Source organism: Otolemur garnettii, unplaced genomic scaffold (assembly GCF_000181295.1).
Source record: "Otolemur garnettii isolate 467f Iridium unplaced genomic scaffold, OtoGar3 scaffold00140, whole genome shotgun sequence".
Lineage (NCBI taxonomy): Eukaryota > Metazoa > Chordata > Mammalia > Primates > Galagidae > Otolemur > Otolemur garnettii.
The window spans coordinates 1,969,304-1,987,904 of NW_003852535.1; the positions used below are offsets into that span (position 1 = coordinate 1,969,304).

General features: G+C 49.8%; 3 protein-coding genes across 5 annotated transcripts; 1 reads left to right on the forward strand and 2 right to left on the reverse strand.

Annotated features, from left to right (window-relative positions):
- Positions 1-6,876: 6,876 nt before the first annotated feature.
- On the reverse strand, positions 6,877-11,836 carry CDCA5 (cell division cycle associated 5). The gene is made up of 6 exons (XM_003798633.1): positions 11,791-11,836; positions 11,506-11,597; positions 11,360-11,425; positions 11,229-11,264; positions 7,089-7,535; positions 6,877-6,957 (listed from the first exon to the last, which is right to left on the reverse strand). Exons 1-6 carry the CDS (start codon positions 11,834-11,836, stop codon positions 6,877-6,879), a joined length of 768 nt encoding a protein of 255 aa, XP_003798681.1.
- Positions 11,837-12,046: 210 nt separating this feature from the next.
- ZFPL1 (zinc finger protein like 1) lies at positions 12,047-16,157 on the forward strand. Of its 2 annotated transcripts, XM_003798634.3 has the most exons (8): positions 12,047-12,217; positions 12,511-12,620; positions 12,956-13,067; positions 14,262-14,455; positions 14,572-14,644; positions 14,717-14,863; positions 15,101-15,218; positions 15,695-16,157. In XM_003798634.3, the coding sequence occupies exons 2-8, from the start codon at positions 12,519-12,521 to the stop codon at positions 15,879-15,881; spliced, it is 933 nt and encodes a 310-aa protein (XP_003798682.1). In that variant the 5' UTR covers positions 12,047-12,217; positions 12,511-12,518; the 3' UTR covers positions 15,882-16,157. The 2 variants fall into 2 exon arrangements, with proteins under 2 accessions (XP_003798682.1, XP_012666190.1); XM_012810736.1 differs by lacking the exon at positions 12,047-12,217 and having other exon boundaries at positions 12,290-12,620.
- Positions 16,142-17,783, reverse strand: TMEM262 (transmembrane protein 262). 2 transcript variants are annotated; one of them, XM_012810738.2, is made up of 4 exons: positions 17,569-17,783; positions 16,609-16,740; positions 16,403-16,502; positions 16,143-16,286 (listed from the first exon to the last, which is right to left on the reverse strand). In XM_012810738.2, exons 2-4 carry the CDS (start codon positions 16,735-16,737, stop codon positions 16,210-16,212), a joined length of 306 nt encoding a protein of 101 aa, XP_012666192.1. In that variant the 5' UTR covers positions 16,738-16,740; positions 17,569-17,783; the 3' UTR covers positions 16,143-16,209. The 2 variants fall into 2 exon arrangements, with proteins under 2 accessions (XP_012666191.1, XP_012666192.1); XM_012810737.2 differs by lacking the exon at positions 17,569-17,783 and having other exon boundaries at positions 16,142-16,286; positions 16,609-17,346.
- Between the last annotated feature and the right edge of the window lie 818 nt (positions 17,784-18,601).

The window sequence follows — 18,601 nt, forward strand, 5'->3', positions numbered from 1 at the left end:
GGCAGCAAGGTTGACCCTGGAAGCACCCCTGCCCGAGCATTCCAGGTCAGCTGTGTATGAATGAAAGAGCTATCACTCAGACCCTGGTCTGGACACCCACATGTAGCCCTCATGGAGTGGCATCACACCCCACTCCACCTCAGGACCTCTGCTGCCAGGTGGGGCTCTGGGCTCTAACACCGCCATTACTACAGAGTGGTGAGCAGCCATAGGATCCTGCAGACCTGAGCCCCAAAGCCTGACACTCAGAAAACAGATACCCCTCTCCCACAGACAGAACCATCTCTCAAGTTTTTGGACAATTAAAGGAGGCAGTCCGTGGTTGACAGATATTGGACTGCCCACTAACCAGGTATACAGTCTCTGACCTGAGAACCAGTCCTGGCCTCAGTGGGGGGATCCCCATCATGCTACCCAGTCCCACCTGCCCGCTGGGCTCACCTCATACAATCATTCTGCAAAACCTTCATCTCCTGTGAGGTCCGCTGGGGACCCCAGTCTTCCTGACCTAGGAATAGGTGTTCCTGGATCTCTGCATCCCTGGAGCAGGTAGGAAGCAAGGGTTGGGGGGATGCAGAGTGGGGTGCCCAACCTGGCACCTAGGCTCCTTCAGTATTGCCTGGGCCTCTGTTCCACCCAGCCCAGGGCTGAGTCTGACCCAGGTTTGAATCTCCTGGGCAGTGGGGACACCCTCTGCCTCCCTGCGGACGGTGGCACATTCATATAGCCTTACGAGTCAAGGTCTTTGGGCTCAGTGGACTCAGACGTGTTCAGGAGGGTAAGCAGGAATGTGATGGTAGGTTCTTGCTCCAAGCCCAGCTTTTGGTCTGAAGAAGGTGGCTTTTCAGAGAAGGCGTCATGGTCACTGATGTGGCATGAGATTGTTTGCCCAGGAGGCTGGACTTCCCATGCCATCTCCCTGTTTTTCAGAGGCTCTGTCCCTCCACCCCAAGGATGAAAAGGGGGAGGAGGAGGTGTGAAGCACAGCCTGTCCCCAACTAACCAACCTCTGGAGGCTGGGTTGTGGCTCAGTCTTCCACCCAGTCAGAACAGGTTCCCCCAGCCCACCTGCCTACTGTTTTGGGGAGCCCCAGGGTTTCCTGTCACCCTTGTGTTGGGCTCCTTGGAAACTTGAGGGTCTGTGGGCTTCTGCTCCTCAACAGGTGGCGCTGCTGGCTTCACAACAGGCTTGGCTTGGGCTCTTCGCCAGCCCCTGGGAGACTGAGACAGAAACTGGCTGGAGACCCATTCCCATCATCCCCACATCGGCCCTTTCTTGGGCAGTCTCCATCCTGCAAAGCCTCCATTGCCAACTGTCCAGCAAACCAGACTCCTCAAAGTTAGATTGCCAGATTTAGCAAATACAATACAGAATACCTAGTTAAATTTGAATTTCAGATCAAAATGGAGACTTTTTAAATAATAGTATAAATACATTCCATGGAACGTTTAGGATATATTTACACTAAAAAACTATTCATTGTTCATTTAAAATTTGAATTTAACTGGGTGTCCTGTATTTTATCTGTCATTCCTACCAATGACACATGCTAATGGAATTTTGTAAACTGAGTCCCTGCAAATGCAAAGTGGAGGTGGGGAGTGGGGAAGACAATATATAAAGGAATCCCATATTAGTTTTATAAAGAAACTGGAAATCACCCTCTACATTTGGCATAGAAATCATCTGTGAGATGGACAATGAGAAACAAATCAAAGGGCAAAGTGCCCAAGTGTGGTACTCAAGACCCTCCGTTATTGACACTCTTGTTTTCTAACCTACCTCATTTTCCATCACCCTTGACCAAGCCTCTGCTCAGAACAACCAAGGGCCTCACTTCCCACCACCATCCCAAACTCATCCCTACCGCCATGCTCTTGACCCTTCACACTGTCTGCCAATCTGAATCTTGCCTACTTTTATCTGCTGAACAAATGCCCTTCCCCAGAACCCTATCAGACTAGATCATAGTGGCCCTGGACTAAGTCACATAAAAGCTGAAGTCAATAGATAGAATTGCCATCATTTTGCATCCTCACATTTTTCAGAACCCTGTGCATTGGCTGGCCAAGTGACCTCGGATGTGGTCCTTCTTACTGAGCTCTATCTGGGCCTCTCAGATATCTACCTGTGGGCTTGTGGCAGGGCTTCTCTATAAAGTGCTCTCTAAAGCACTTTAGTTACACTGAACTTTTCTAGGCAGCCCAAATCCACACAATTCATGTCCACATGACATAAACAGATAGCCCTGTTGACTCCTTGAGCTCTGGAGTGGTGTTGCTGCTTTAAAGCAGGCAACTCAGTCACCAGGTTTGATCTGTCCCAAGGGAATCTGCCTATAACAAGATCCACAAAACTAGCAAGAACCATGGCTCTACTGATTTCACTTTGGAAACGAGGCCTAAAGAAATGACTCTAAAGAAAATAAATTCACGTGAAAGACAACAGTAGTGAATTTACACCACTAAGAAAAACCAAAAAGGCCAGGTGCGGTGGCTTGCACCTGTAATCCTAGCATTCTAGGAGGCTGAGGTGAGTGGATTGCTTGAGCTCAAGAGTTCAATACTAGCCTGAGCCAGAGTGAGAATGCCAGGCACCACTGCTGAGCCTCTCTCCACCTGTGCCTCTCCTCCAGGTACCTGGAAGCTTGCTGAAGCCCCTGCCTGGGAATTACCTGCCCAGGCTAGGGGGAAACTGCCACATTGTTTATTCCATGACATGCCTGGATGCTGGGAAGAGACAAATATGACTGTCTCCAATTTCAGGGAACTCATAACTATGGTATAAATGAGTGTGTAGACCTTAAAGTTTCTGTAATAGAAGCCTGGATGGGGTTCCAAGAATTAGGGAGTACACAGTCCGATCTCCCTAAAGATAACCATTGTTCACTGAGCCCTTAGTATGCACTAAGCACTTTCCTTATATTGTTCATTTCACTCTCATCAAAACACTTTGAGGTTGGCTCAGTCCCCACATATACTGGGGTTGGTGAGTTCAAACCCAGTCCAGGCCTGCTAAACAATAACAACTATAACAACCCCATAATTGCATTAATATAAACAGCTATGATTTAATTAAAAAAAAAATAACAACTACAACAAAAAAAAAATAGCTGGGCATTGTGGCGGGCACCTGTTGTCCCAGCTACTTGGGAGCCTGAGGCAAGAGAATTACTTAAGCCCAAGAGTTTGAGGTTGCTGTGAGCTGTGATGCCACGTACTTTACTGAGGGTGACATAGTGAGACTTAGTCTCAAAAAAAAAAAAAAAAAAAAACACCTTGAGGTAGGTATTATTATTCCCACTTTACAAATAAGGAAACTGAGGCACAGAGGGTAATCAACTTGCCTGGGGTCCCACAGCTAGAAACTGGCAGTGCTAGGATTCAAATCCCATTGTGCTCTAGAACCTGTGCTCTTAACTTGCTGTGGAGGAGCCAGCAGGGAGGGAAGGCTGAGCAGGGGAACACTTAAGCCAGACCCAGGACTCCGAAAGTGAGGCAGGGGTGGGGAAGGATGTGGGAGACAGAGAGTAGCATGAGGGCAGCTCAGGGCCTGCAGTGGTTCTGTGGCCTTAAGACTAAAGACTCAGGCTCAGCGCCTGTGGCTCAAGCGGCTAAGGCTCCAGCCACATACACCTGAGCTGGCGGGTTTGAATCCAGCCTGGGCCCGCCAAACAATGATGGCTGCAACAAAAAATAGCTAGGCGTTGTGGCAGGTGCCTGTAGTTCCAGCTACTTGGGAGGCGGAGGTAGGAGAATCACTTGAGCCCAGGAGTTGGAGGTTGCTGTGAGCTGTAATGCCATGGCACTCCACCCAGGGGGACAGCTTGAGGCTCTGTCTCAAAAAAAAAAAAGAGGAAGCAACAGTAGTAGCTAACAGATGCCAGTCAAAACATTTTTTTTTTTTTTTGTGAGACAGAGTCTTACTCTGTCGCCCTGGGTAGAGCACCGCGGCATCACAGCTAACAGCAACCTTCAGCTCTTGGGCTTAAGTGATACTACTCTTGCCTCAGCCTCCTTAGCAGCTGGGACTACAGGCGCCCACTACAATGCCCAGGTATTTTCTGGTTGTAGTTGTCATCGTTGTTTGACAGACCCAGGCTGGATTTGAACCCTCCAGCTCCAGTATATGTGGCTGAGGCCCTTGCCACTGAGCTACAGGTGCCAAGTCAAAACTTTTGGCTGTTGTTTTCTTTCTTTTTTGTGTGTAAGACAAGAGCTTCATTCCATCACTCTGGGTAGAGTGTTGTGGCATCATCATACTCACAACAACCTCAAACTCTCAGGCTCAAGCAATCCTCTTGGCTCAGCCTGCCAAGTAGCTGGGACTACAGGCGTGCCCTACAATGCCTGACTATTTTTTTATTTACTAGTTTTTCTATTTTAGTAGAGACAGGGTCTCACTTTTGCTCAGGCTGTTCTGGAACTGAGAGCAGGCAATCTACCCACCTCGACCTCCCAGAGCGCTTGGATAACAGGGGTGAGCTACCACGCCTAGCCTGGCTGCTGTTTTCAACAATAAAATAAAAATAAGCCATTAAGGACTTAGAGGGAAAAAAGGGGGAACAAGGTCTAAGAGATGTGAGATTTGAATCAAAAGCCAGGAAAGGTTGCCCTTGAAAATAAGGGTCCCATCTCCTCTGGGGGGAGGTGGAAGTAGGAATAAGTCTGGGGAGAATTAATGGCCTTGTTTACAGGACAAGGAGGCAAGGATGAGTGTGGAGGATGAGGTGGAAGGAGGCTGGTTCATGCCACCTGCATGTATGCATGTTTAGGTTTTACCTCAGACCACATGGGAGAATTTCCAGAAATCAGAATCTTTGACAACCCCCCCAGGCGATCCTGCAGCACCCAGCACCGTACAGCACCCAGTCTGGGCTACTGTGTGAGGAATGCTGGCTCCCCCAAGGGATCCTGAATGGGAAGGAGGAAGAAGGGTTGGACTTGGGAAGGTGTTTGGTTTCCAGACATTTCCTGTGGGCTCTCAGTAACCTCACTCTGAGCCAATTTCTTTCTTCCTGGAACAGGAGGGGGTAAGACTCACCTCAAGGCCTCAATTTTAGCAGCCCTGCCTTGGGGCAGGGAAACGGGTCACTGGAAAGAAGAATTAGATGTTCTGGGGGCAGTGATCTACCACAGGGTGACTAGAGGGAGACTGGACTAGCAGCCCCTAAATAAAGGCACAACTCTGATGACACAGCACAAAGAAGGTATGGCATCCTGAGCCTCATATGCCCAGCTCTACCTTTGGCCCAATAGAAGAAACACAGTCTGTGAACAGGTAGAAACTTTTTAATCAGCATTTAAAAAAATTTTTTTAATTTAAGTCCCAATTTTTCCTTAAACTACACATTCTTAGTTCCTTAGGGACAGAAAAAAGTTTGCAATGATATCAACTCAGCATTATCTGGCTACTCCTGATTCTGCAGTACTAAGACAGTGCCCAAGAGTCCTGCCTGCCAAGGTAAGAGTTCTCCAGGTGCCATTCAACTTGGACATCTGGGCTTACCAGTGGCTTGCTTGCAGGGTCTGACAAGCATAAAGCATTGAACAGTTTTGCAGGGGGCTTCATTAGTGCCTGCCAGGCCTGCACCATTTCATCCCTGTGCTCAGTTATTCCCCTAGCCCCTTTGCACTCTTCTCAGCATGTTTCCATGAATTTGACATTTGAAGGCGCAAAACCTGGGGCATGACACCTTTCACCAGTATTGAGAACAGGGAAAGGTGGAGAAAATTTCCCAGAGACAATGAGATGCATCTCCCACCATTTCAACTCCTAGCACCTGCCTCAGGCAGTGTTCTCAGTGAGAGCATAATAAGGAGGCCAAAAATTCAAATTCCTATCAATGCCTGCTACTTTCTGGTATGTAAGAGAAGCTTCCTAGAACTTTACAGGTGTAGTTGCAAAAGGTAAGTAAAGCCAGGACCCTGCAACCCATAATTTTTTCTTCTAGGGCCTAGTAGACTCCGTACGCTTTATTTTCTAAGAAATAGGTGTGTGTAACAAAAAGGAGCACCTTCTGTTCCTGCAACAAAGTGGCAACACCCCTCCCCCCCCAGCCTGGACCCTGTGCAGGTGGCCAGCCCAGCCATGAACCTTAGGACAGCACCAGATGGCCACATCCTGAAATGCACCCTCTGCCCCAAGCAACCAGAGCTCTTTCGACCCAGCATTTACCCAGCACCCCAACAACAGAACACAGAACTATATATCACAGCTCCTAGGTTGTAAACACTATGGCCAGAGACCCAACTAAGGCTTCCTTCCCTCCCTCCTTGAAAACTTAGATTCTACAGGTTGAATGTCCAGCTTCTTCCTCAAAGGTGGAACTATCCCATAGCCTATGAACACTCTCCTGGGTCATCTATAGGATCTCTAAGGAAACTCAGGACCTGGAGCCTCCTGATGTGGATGGGCTTGTGGCTAGAAACTAGGCCACCAAACTAAGTCAACTCAGGAGGGACAGCCTGAGGCTGGCTATGCCTCTGGGGCCTGTTTCTGTTGGGGCTGGTTCACAGCAGCCAACCTTTCCAAGAGCAGAGGTGCCCTCTCACCTCTATGACTTCTGGCTGATTCTGGGCCAGTCTACGGTGCAAATGGAAACTGGCTGTGGTACTTTGGGAAGGTAGGAAGGGGAGGATGACTAGAGACAAGACACCAGTGAGTGGCCAGGCCAGGCCGCCCCATTTCCTCCAATAGAGATTGCTGTTGTCCTGCACAAATCCTGTGAAGAAGACAGCCCTCACATGTGGCAACAGCGCAAATACAGGTAACAAGGCCAGGAGAGAGGATCCCAAGTGTCCTCTCCACAGAGAGAGGGGGCTATATACAAGGAGAAGAGGGGAGAGTCTGGCCAGGTGCACCCCCACCGCATCTCATTCAACCAGGAGGTCAAACTGCTCAGCAGCTTCAAACTCAGCATTCATGGCTGCGGCCCACTCATCCAGCTCTGATTTCTGGGGGAAGAGAAATGGGAAGCAGGTGAGTGGAGAAGGGGGGACATGGTGGCTGGAGCAACTTACCCACACCCTGCAGATGCTAACGTTCTCCTCAAAAGTGTCAGAACTAAGCCCTCCCCCTCACTCACCAGGATCTCCGGCACTTTCTTCTTTCGCTTCTGTTTCACGACCGGGGGTGAGATTCCAGGGAGAGTTGTGTCTGGGGTGCAAGGCTTCGCAGGGACCCTGGGGACCTCAACTAACTTTGGACACACCACAGGTGAGACTCCCGACAAGTCTTCTGCCCCTAGCAGACTCTCAAAGCCAAAGCAGGACTGGCGGCCTGGGGTGGAGGTGGACGTGGAGGCAGAGCTCAGGGTCTCAAGCCGGCTATAGGACCGCCTGACTTTCTTAGACATTTCCAAATCTCTGGCATCCAGGTCTCCTTCTCCAGAGTCGAAGTCAGAGTTCAGGTTTTGCACAGGAGTAGTGGTTGGGGTGGCTGGGGTAACTGGGCTAGGATGTATCTTGAAACATTCTTCCTTAGTGGGCTCCTTGTTAGGAGGGTTGTTTTCTTTCTCCAAGAGAAAAGAAATCTGTACCACAACAGAAAAATGACTCCTGTTACTTAGCAGGAATACTTGCTTCCAGAAAAACCCAAGATTTAGGGTAGAAAAACAGACCCACAGGACAAACAATTTAAAGGAAAAGTGACAAATCAGATACTGAAAGAGATATGGGGAGGAGAAAAAAACAATCCGTCATTGCTTCTGAGTCTACTTTTGTGACACAAGACTTGTTACCATCTGCTGGCAATGTCAGCTATTTCCAAAATGTGCCCAGCATTCAGTCCCCTCCTTCTTGACTGATGCAAGCCCCTACTATGTATCTTCTAGACCAGCTTGGTGACCTCCCAATTGCTCTCCATGATTTGACCCTTACCATCTATGATCTGTCTGCTACATAGCTGTTAAGGACTGTCCTAAGACATCCAGTCAATATTTATTGGCATATGTCCCGTGCCAGGCACTGTTCTAGGCACTGGGAGTACAGTGGGGGAGAAAAAGAGAAAACCCATGCTGACATGGAGCTTCCATTCCAGCAGAAAACAGATAATAAAGACATATACTACACTAGAGGCATTAGGTGCTACAGTAAAAAGCAGAATACGGTAAGGTATTGGGGTTGGGTTAGAATTTTAAGTAGGTGCAGGTCAATGTAGGCCTCACTAAAGTGATAGTCAAGCTACAACTTGAAGGAGGTAAGGGAGTGACTTGTGGATATCTGGAGGAAAAGTGTACTAGGCAGTGAGAATAGAAGGTGCAGAGCAAGAAGCCCGCTGGGCATGGTGGCTCACACCTCTAATCCTAGCACTGTGGGAGGCTGAGGCAGGTGGACTGCTTGAGCTCAGGAGTTCAAGACCAGCCTGAGCAAGAGTGACACCCCATCTTAAAAAAACCATTAGGGTCAAGGAATAAGGAGGCCAGTGTAGTTGGAAAGGAAGTAAGGGGAGAGGAACTGAAGATGAAGTTCAAGCAGTAATGGGGAGGGGTGTGGCATTACAAGATACTCTGCCAGCTACTGTCAGGTCTTTTGGCTGAGCGACCAAGAGAGCCACGGCGGCAAGGCTTTGACCAGGAAAGGCACAACCTGACACATGTAGTTAGAGGCTCACACATTGCTCATGATCCCACTCTCAGCTCAAATACTGCTTCCTCAGCAAGGCTACCCCTTACCAGGCCCTCCTTACCTCTGCTAGTTATTCTGTCCTCTTTCATTTCCTGCACAGCACCACTGCTGTCTGATTTGGGCTAGTTCCCTGGTTGACTCTGTCTTTCTGTGTCTGGCCAATCCCACCTATACCTAGCACTTACAGCAGAGACCTGCATGTCGCAGATGCTTAATAAGTACTCATTGAACTAATGCACAGGGAAGTTAGCACTGAGCTAGCTTTTTGGTGGCCAAGACAGGGGAGGAAACGAGACAAATTTAATGACTCCTATGTCTCATATAAGGAAGTTATCAAGAGGTACATTTCCTGGCTATAAGCTCTGGAGAATCTGTATCATGGGTTTTAGGAAAAAAGGATGCTGAACAAAACGGAGGTCACCCCTGACTACTTTCTCATCCCCTATAGGTAAGCCCAGGTCCTTGAAGCTTTATCCTAATCAATGTCTCATGAATCTATTGGTTAACCAACAATATCTATCTATCTATCTGAGTATCTATCATGGAAGAGGCACAAATTCCTGCCCTCAAAGCACTCATGTTCTTAAGTGAGAGACAGTCAACATACAAGCACACTATCAGATATTGATAAGGCCTAAAGAGATTTACACAGATAAATATGACAGTGACAGGGTAAGAGTAGTCAGGGAAAGGATCTGGGAGGAGGTTCCCTTACAGCCCAGTCCTGTGTAATGGGACAGTCATGTGGCAGGGACTTTCCCTTCAGGGAAGTGGAGCATCACCCTGCCATTACCTTAGTTAAAGCGCACAGACAAAGCAAACTATTGTTCCCTAAACCTCATGATTTTTCTTTGGACTCTAGCTCTCTGCAAGTATGGCTTCCTTTCCCTGGAACACCTCTCCATGTCTTTAAAGACTCGGTTTAGGCTTGGTGCCCATAGGACAGTAGTTATGAGGCCAGCCACATGCACTGAGGCTGGCGGGTTCGAACCCAGCCCAGACCAGCTAAAACAACAATGACAACTGCAACAAAAAAAACAGCTGGGCATTGTGATGGGCACCTGTAGTCTCACCTACTTGGGAGGCTGAGGTAAGAGAATGGCTTAAGCCCGAGTTTGAGGTTGCTGTGAGCTGTGACACCACAGCACTCTACTGAGGGTGACATAGTGAGACTTTGTCTCCAAAAAAAAAAAAAAAAAATTTCTTCTTCAGTGAAACATTCCCTGAGCTACATGGTCTGAGTTAGGTACCATCCTAACATCTAGCATTTCCTTATTGCAGCCCCCTCATGAATAGATTCATGAGACATTGATTAAGATAAAACTTCAAGGACCTGGGCTTACCTATAGGGGATGAGAAAGAAGTAGTCAGGGGTGACCTCCGTTTTGTTCAGCATCCTTTTTTCCTAAGACCCATGATGCAGATTCTCCAGAGCTTATAGTCAGGACACTATGTTGTAATCATTTGGTCATTTGTTTTTTTCCTAACTTGACTCTAACTAAGCCCCATCAGCTCTTCAAAGGAGTCAGCATTTCTCATTTATTTATTTAGAGACAGTCTCACTATGTCAGCATTGGTAGAGTGCTGTGGTGTAATAGCTCTCAGCAACCTCAAACTCTTGGGCCTAAGCCATTCTCTTGCCTCAGCCTCCCAAGCAGCTAGGACTATAGGCACCCACCACAACGCCCGACTATTTTTTTGTTGAAGTTGCCGTTGTTGTTCAGCTGGCCCAGGCAGGATTTGATGCCCACCCAGGCCTCGGTGCATGTGGCGGGAGCCATAACCACTGTGCTATGTGCACCGAGCCATTTCTCATTTATTAAATCTTCATATTTCTTGCTTATGAAATATTCTTGACAATAACTTCTGCTGAAACTATAAAAGTGTCAAACTACACGACTTATCTTAGAACAATCATAAAAACTGAGGGTAGTTCAAAGGAGTAGGCACTGGCCCCATATGCCGGAGGCACCGGGTTCAAACCCAACCCCGGCCAAAAACTGCTTAAAAAAAAAAACTGAGGATAAAATGAATTAAAAAGAAAATAGAGTACCTGTACTTAGCTCAGCTTTTCAGGGAATCTTTAAGGAGAATGGTATTTAAAAAAAAAAAAAAAAAAAGGCTCGGTGCCTATAGTTCAACCGGCTAAGGCGCCAGCCACGTACACCTAAGGTGGCGGGTTCGAATCCCCAGCCTGGACCTGCCAAACAACAATGATGGCTGCAACCAAAAAATGGCCGGGCGTTGTGGCGGGCGCCTGTAGTCCCAGCTACTTGGGAGGTGGAGGCAGGAGACTTGCTTGAGCCCAGGAGTTGGAGGTTGCTGTGAGCTGTAATGCCACGGCACCCTACCCAGGGGGACAGCTTGAGGCTCTGTCTCAAAAAAAAAGGAGAATGGTATTAATACAACAGGTGTAAAGAGCTAAATGTATTAAGACCGCAGGGAGTAATCAAGACTGGCAATGTATGCAAATGCCCTAAGGCAAACTGTTTCACATTGCTGCAAAACAACTCCCTGGACAGATGTGAGCAGCCAATATGAATTGCCTGGCTCTAGAGTGACCTGATTCCACTCAACTAAACAGATGAAAGTGAACTCACCCTAGAGCTCCTGCGAGGCGAGTTGACAGCTGGGCCCTGTGGGAACAGTACCAATGATTACACAGTAGCCCTCAGTATTGCCTCCTCCACCCACAATCTCCTCACACACGCACACACCCCTTATGCCTTACCTCGAAGGCATGGGCCACAATCTTCTTCAAAACGATGGGCTTTCTGACTGGAGCCGCGTGGGATCCCTGGAAAAGAGGCGTGAACATGAGCTCTACATCATTAGTCTAGAGCATCTAGGAAAGGAACTAAGAAACTCGGAGCTTACCTTCATCCTTATTTCAGGGAGGATGCTCGGGAGATCAGAGGCTGATTTCCGCTGGGATCTCCGCAGAGACTTAGGAGACGGGGCCCTGAGCCCTAGAAAGAGAAAAAAGTTAAGAGGTAGAAGTGGAATCTAGGCCATAGAGTCTAGAAAACAAGTTCTAGAGAGCGCGAGAAGCTTCCCAAACAAGCCCTCCACCCTCCGGCGGTGGCAGTGGGAGGGCCGCTCTTCATAGGACCACGTCCCCCAAACGGCTCGGCCCCAATTCTCCCACGCGAGTCCGCTCACCAGATTGCTGAACGGCCCCTCCGGACCGTGTTTCCCTCCCAGACATAACTAGTCCCGGTCTTGATCTTCTCTTGCGAGCTCAAACCAACCAGGAAGGTCGCTTTCCTCAGGAAACGTTCGAATTACCCGCCGTGCAGGGAGGAAGCGGAAGTGACGAAGGGCAGAAGAGGCCTCTGCGACAGATTGCCCGCCCCCCGCCGTCACTCATCTTCACGCCAACGTCGGCAGAGGCGTGGTCCAGCAGCGCTGTGGCATCATCGGCACGCGCCACACCCGGAAGAGACGTGGCAGCGGAGGGATAATCAGAACAGCAGCAGCTGAAAAACCGCAGCATCGGCCAGCGCAGTCTCTGGCCTTCCGCGCCTCGAACGATCTCTCGCGCCGGTCGAGACCGGTGCTGCGGCCGATCAGTAACACGGAGACGGGGGTCTGTAGGAAAGGGGGCGGGGCCTGGAGGGGGTGGGACTCAGGAGGGGCCCTGGGGGCGGGGCCGGCGGTATCTGGGCGTAGCTGATGGAGGTGCCGGGCCGGGGGTGGGATCCACGAGGAATGAGGGGTCGCGGGAAGTGGGGTTTATGCAGGGGCGTGATTAGCCATTGGGGTTGTGGGCAGGAATATGGGGTCAGAGGTAATAGGAGAGGTGTCTAAGTGAATTTAAGAATGGAAATAAACTGGCAGCCACCAGAACGTGGTTCCTACTAAATCAGGCCCCCTCCCCAGGGTCGACCATGGGGCTTTGCAAGTGCCCCAAGAGGAAGGTGACCAGCCTGTTTTGCTTTGAACACCGGGTCAACGTCTGCGAGCACTGCCTGATAGCCAATCACACCAAGGTGGGGCCTTCACGGGAGCGACTGAGCAGGGCACTGGGTGGGCAGGTGATACTGACTTTTCAAAATCTATAAGAGCCCCCACAATAGAATGTAAGCTCCACGTGGGCAAGGCTTGGTTTATATTGTTCACTGCTTTATTCTCACTTCCCAGGACAGGGTCTGACAAACAGTATGTGCTCAATAAATGTTTATTGATTGAACAAATGAAAGGATGAGTCTCCTCTGTGTCAGAGAAAAATAGTTAGCTGGGCCTTAGGGCGATAGGCTGTGGAACACCCCCCACACACACACACACACACACACACACTAGTTATGATATCTCTCTCCCACTCCAGTGCATCGTCCAGTCCTACCTGAAGTGGCTCCAAGATAGCGAATACAACCCTAATTGCCGTCTATGCAACATACCCCTGGCCAGCCGAGAGACCACCCGCCTCGTCTGCTATGGTGAGGCCTTGGCATCTTGGGGGGTTCAAGGAAGCCTCAGGGCCCAGCTTGGTAATTGGTTTTCAGGCTCTCCTCAAGCAGCAGAAAAATGATTCTTCCAAGTCTGGGAGGCCAGAGACCCATCTTCTAGTCCTGTTACGTTATTTACCTGCTACGTAAGCTAATGCGAGTCATTTTCCCTTTGTAGGCCTCTGTTCCTTTCCTAAAAATTAAAGCTCCTAGTTCTTGCCCTGCTGAACTTACAGGGTTAAGTGAGAGCTATTCCAGCTTGTGTGGTTGTGGCTGTGGCTGTGAATGCTAGCTAGCTAGATCAGAATGGTTCTTTCAGATATTCAGGATCCCCTACTTGGCCCGAGACTAAACAGAGAGGAAGTAGGTTTCCCATGGTAAAGTTAGCTAAAAGTCAGCAGACATATGTGTCATAACTTGGACTTGAGTCTGGCATAAGAGCCTCAGTCTCAGTTTTTGAGGGAGCTAGTGCAAAAGAGGCAGCTCCACATCTATTTCTCATAGTGAGTGTGTGTGTCTGCTTGTAAGAATGTGACATACATTGTGTCTTTACATGTTAGTGTGCTCATTAGTACTTGTGGGCAGGTGAGTGGGTAGATGTATGCATATGAATGTATGAACATAGTGTGTTGTGGGAGTGCAAAGGGAATATGTAGTCGAGGGTGCTGAAATGTAGGCAAACCTGTGTTTATAGATGTGTATATGTGAGGACTGTCTTACGTATAAATATACATATGGTATTTGGCACTTGTGTTTATGTGTTTATAAGCATGTGTTCATTTGTGCCTATGGATGTATGCAAGCTTATGTATGTCTGTGTGTATGTCTAGGTACCTTTACTGAAACCTTTCTTTATTAGCCATTAGCCCAAGGAGTGTGATGAGTGCAGGCCCAGAGAGGACTCAGTGGAAGGGGGAGATGGCATTTTCTTCCCACTCAACCCTGCCTCTCTAGGGGCTGGGTAACTTGGTAGCATCTGCCTTGACTTAGTCAGATGAGGGTAGCCAAGGAGGCTGAAGTCTTAGGGAACACTGATGGAAATAGGGGGTGAGGAGGGAAAGTAGAAGACTCTGGCATACACAAATGTGTCCCGTACATCCCTGCAGTGGTCTTGGGGCTGTTGGTGGGTTAGGAGCCCTAAATGTTTTCTTCATGTCTTCTCTTCCCCGTCTCATGGGCTCTAAGATATCTTTCACTGGGGATGCATCAATGAACGTGCTGCCCAGCTACCCCAAAATACCGCACCTGCTGGCTACCAGTGCCCTAGCTGCAGTGGCCCCATCTTTCCCCCAACCAACCTGGATGGTCCTGTGGCTTCTGCATTGAGAGAGAAGCTGGCCACAGTCAACTGGGCCCGGGCAGGACTGGGCCTCCCTCTGGTGAGAGTCTGTCTGTCTGTCTGTCGGACCATCTATTTGCCCTGGGCCCTACCTCAGCCAGATAGGTGAGTGGGCACAGCACTGGGCAGGCTGGTGACACAGGTTCCTTCTTCCAGATTGATGAAGTGGTAAGCCCAGAGGCTGAGCCCCTCGACACTTCTGACTTCTCTGACTGGTCAAGTTTTAATGGTAAGTGGTGGATTCTAGCTGTTGTTAACACCTTAGCCTCCCTGCTCTGCTAACAGCTCTCTCCACCCACAGCCAGCAGTACCTCCAGAGCAGAAGAGATAGACAGCACCTCTCCTGACCCAACCTTCTACAGCCAGGCTCCACGGCCCCCTGCTTCTCCAGGCCGGACTGAGCAGCACACGGTGATCCACATGGGCAGTTCTGAACCCTTGACTCATGGTGAGCCAGGGGATTATCCAGGCCAGAGAAAGATAGAAAGGAGGTGGGAAGGTTCACATGGAGAAGCTAAGGGATCCAGAGGCCCACCTGGGGGGACTCTACACTCCAAGCACAAGCATTACCTTCCCCACAATTCTGAAATGCTCTGTTAGACTGGGGAGGGCAGGAGATCCCCTGCCCCTCTACAGAGGGGCCAGTATTCCCTGAGTCTGTTGATGCTATGGCTCCACCTTGTAGCCCCAAGGAAGGTGTATGACACACGTGATGATGACCGGACACCAGGCCTTCATGGGGATTGTGACGATGACAAGTACCGTCGCCGGCCTGCCCTGGGTTGGCTGGCTCAGCTGCTCAGGTACACAGGGTCAGGCAAGGCAGGATGCTAGAAAGGGGAAGAGAGGGAATGAGAACCCGAGGCCCTGGGAGGGGAAGTTTCATGATGGAAGGGGCTTGGCAATAATGGTGTCTGGTGTTGGGGCTATGTAGAGAGGTCTTGGCTGGGTAGTAGAAACCTTAGTAGGCCCCTCTCTGGGGCTCTTTGCCTCCTATGCAGATTTAGACTCATGCACTTTGAGGCCCCTTCCTGCTCTGACACCCCTCATCACTGAAACTCTCCCCTGTGCCTGATACATCCTGGTTTCCAAAACAGTCATGTGCCTCAGCTGGTTTGAACTGTACAATAACCCCATACAGGGGGCAGGTGCAGAAGTGATCATCCCCATGGCACAGATGAGGACATTGAGGTTCAGGGATGATGACAAGGGCTCATTTCCAGGCATGGGGGCCGCCAGGGGCTGAGAGCCTGACCTGAATTTCCCCCATCCCCACTAGGAGCCGGGCTGGGTCTCGTAAGCGGCCACTGACTCTGCTGCAGAGGGCAGGGCTGCTGCTACTGTTGGGGCTGCTGGGTTTCTTGGCCCTCCTTGCCCTCATGTCTCGCCTGGGCCGGGCCGCAGCTGACAGCGATCCCAACCTGGACCCACTCATGAACCCTCACATCCGTGTGGGTCCGTCCTGAGCCCTGGCTTGTGGCTAAGCCAGCCTAGGACCAGGGGTCCTGTGGAAGGGAGCCAGGGAGGCCTGGAGGCTCCTCTTCTGTGCTCCTCACTCTCAAGCCTGAGACACTAAGATCCCAGGCCCAAGCCGAGTCCACCAGAGTGACTGCAGGCTGGGCCTGGGTCCCTGTAGGTCAAGCATTTTTTCTTGACCTGGTTCCCTGGGTCTCCAGCCTTCTACATGCACACCACAAAGGAGCTAACAGGTGGAAATAAACAATAGACTTTATTAAAACACCCGAAGCAGTCTTTTCCTTCTCCCTCCTCAGCCCTGTCCCCAGTGCCCAGGCCTCAGTGGTTTTCCTCACGGTATTCGATGGCTAGAAACTCCAGGGACAGGCGGTTGAAGAACATGGCTCCATTGAGCACTAGGCAGAGGAGAGAGTCCCCATTAGTGCCAGTAGCCTCCCTGCTCTCTCCTTGCCACATCCAAGGGTTCCAAAGCTCCATCTCCCCTTAGTACCTCCCTACTCTCACCACTTACGTAGGATGGTGAGGGCAAAGCACCGGAGTAACTTGTTTTCCAGCATCTCTGAGTAGAGTGACCCCATGGCAGCCCAGCAGATGCTGATCACCTGGGAGAACTGTAGGCCATTTCAGTGGGAGAACGGCCCCTGACAGAAAAGTGGGGTTGTCATTAGCCCCTCTGCCCTTCCCCAGCTAACCCTTGAGTCCCTGCCTTGGGCCTACCATCAGGACGACAGTGTATTGGAAGCTCATGCGGTCATAGTGGTGGGTGAAGCAGAAGTTGTTCACATCACTGGCAAAGACTGCCAGGTGTATGAAGAAGAGCATCAGCGCAGCCACGGTGAGCATCATGCCCTGTGGGAAGGAGAGCACAGCTAGGCGGTCCCGCCACCGCATCTTACCCAGAGCATAGACACGTCAGATGCAAGCAAGTAGGAACTGCCTGGGAAAAGCAACAGACCCCTGCAGTTCTAGAGTGCCTGGTCTAGAATGGCAGTGATGGTATTCTACATGGAACCAGGAGGACAGTGGAGGGGACAAGATTCTAGAACACAGGCTGATTCCAACAAGTATCTGAGTATTTCATGGGTGGCTGGGGGTGCTTTGAATTGTGGAGGGGTGGGCAAAGGAGCAGATCAGTGGGAGCATTAGTGAAGAGACAGCATCCCTTATCCCACCCCTCGCTCTGGACACTTGGGGTACATCTTACTTGTCCCCTAGAGGAGGTAGTATGGGCATGTTCTACAGAAGTAAGGACTGCAGCTCAGAAGAGATGAGGGGCATGTTTTACGTTTTAGGCCGATGAGAGATTTGGACCTATTTGTGTAGCTGGAAGGTATTTACTGATGAGGGAGGCCTGGCTGGATCCCAAGTTCCACGCATTGGCTTCCCCTGTGATGGGGAGGACCCTGAGATGGGAAAGGATAGTGGATTCACCACACAGCTATCCTGGTACCTCCCCCATTTCCTCCCCATGTTTGAACCTGGCTCCTCTGTCCTCTCCCCAGATGTTCTTACGGGGCCCAGTGCTGATCAGCTTTCCCCTCTGCCACCTTACAGGTTGCTCACAGCATTTTCAATACATTGCTGTCATTATTTCCAGGAGTCCCATTAGAAATGTGGGGCTGGTGACAGAAATATTATTTTACACTTGAGTTGAGGTACAGAGAGGGATTGTCTTACTCAAGCTATCATGGCCAGTGACTGAGAAAGTCAGTACTGAACCTAAGATCTGGTTTTATCTGAGGCTGTGTTGACTGAACAAGGTAGATGCAATCCAGAAAGTTTCTTCCTTAGAACTAAGAGGTGAGAACCCCAGGGCTGTCAACAAAATAAGCCAGAAAAATAGTGTAGAGTAACATGCAGGCTCCCAGGGATTGGTGTAGGAAGAAGAGAGCCTTGATGTTGAACTCAGCCATCCTATTGCTTCTTAACCAACTGTCTGGCTCCAAAAGTTAGGTCCAAGTTTAGGCCAAGACCCAAAGTCTTCTGCCTCCAAGTAGTAGAATTAGAGCCTGCACTCACCAACCATGCTTGCTGCCCAATCTGTCACCAGTCACAACAGGTCTTAACATTCCCATCCTAACCACATTAAAGGAATGATACCCCCCTGCCCAGCCTGGATCTCACTGAAAGAACTGTTTGCACCTTCTCTGAATAACAAATGAACTTTCATACATTAAAATTCCTAGCTTAAGGGTGCCACCCCTATATACCAAGGGTGGCAGGTTTGAACCCAGCCCCAGCCAAACTACAACAGCAACACACAAAAAAATAGCTGGGCGTTCTGGCGGGTGCCTTTAGCCTCCTGAGTAGCTCAAACTGAGTAGTCTGAGGACTACTTGGGAGGCTGAAGCAAGAGAATCGCCTAAGCCCAGGAGTTGGAGGTTGCTGTGAGCTGTGATGCCATGGGCACTCTATTGAGGGCAACAAAGACTCTGTCTCAAAAAAAAAAAAAAAAGGGTGGGGGGCTTGGTGCCTGTAGCACAGTGGTAATGGCACCAGCCACATACACGGAGGCTGGCGGGTTTAAACCTAGCCCAGGCCAGCTAGAACAACAATGGCAACTGCAACAAAAACATGGCTGAGCTACTAGGGAGGCTGAGACAAGAGAATCTCTTAAGCCCAAGAGTTTGAGCTTGCTGTGAGCTGTGACACCATGACTGTACCGAGGGCGACATAGTGAGATTCTGTCTTAAAAAAAAAAAAAAAAAAA

Coding starts and splice junctions, on each gene's coding strand:
- ZFPL1 (XM_003798634.3), top strand. CDS start 12,519: ATGGGGCTTTGCAAGTGCCCCAAGAGGAAGGTGACCAGCCTGTTTTGC. Junction 13,068..14,261: donor CACCCGCCTCGTCTGCTATG/GTGAGGCCTTGG, acceptor ATGGGCTCTAAG/ATATCTTTCACTGGGGATGC. Junction 14,864..15,100: donor TTCTGAACCCTTGACTCATG/GTGAGCCAGGGG, acceptor TCCACCTTGTAG/CCCCAAGGAAGGTGTATGAC.
- TMEM262 (XM_012810737.2), bottom strand. CDS start 16,782: ATGCGGTGGCGGGACCGCCTAGCTGTGCTCTCCTTCCCACAGGGCATG. Junction 16,503..16,608: donor AATACACTGTCGTCCTGATG/GTAGGCCCAAGG, acceptor AATGGCCTACAG/TTCTCCCAGGTGATCAGCAT. Junction 16,287..16,402: donor CTTTGCCCTCACCATCCTAC/GTAAGTGGTGAG, acceptor TCCTCTGCCTAG/TGCTCAATGGAGCCATGTTC.
- CDCA5 (XM_003798633.1), bottom strand. CDS start 11,836: ATGTCTGGGAGGGAAACACGGTCCGGAGGGGCCGTTCAGCAATCTG. Junction 11,426..11,505: donor TCCCTGAAATAAGGATGAAG/GTAAGCTCCGAG, acceptor CCTCTTTTCCAG/GGATCCCACGCGGCTCCAGT. Junction 6,958..7,088: donor AGAAAGTGCCGGAGATCCTG/GTGAGTGAGGGG, acceptor CTCTTCCCCCAG/AAATCAGAGCTGGATGAGTG.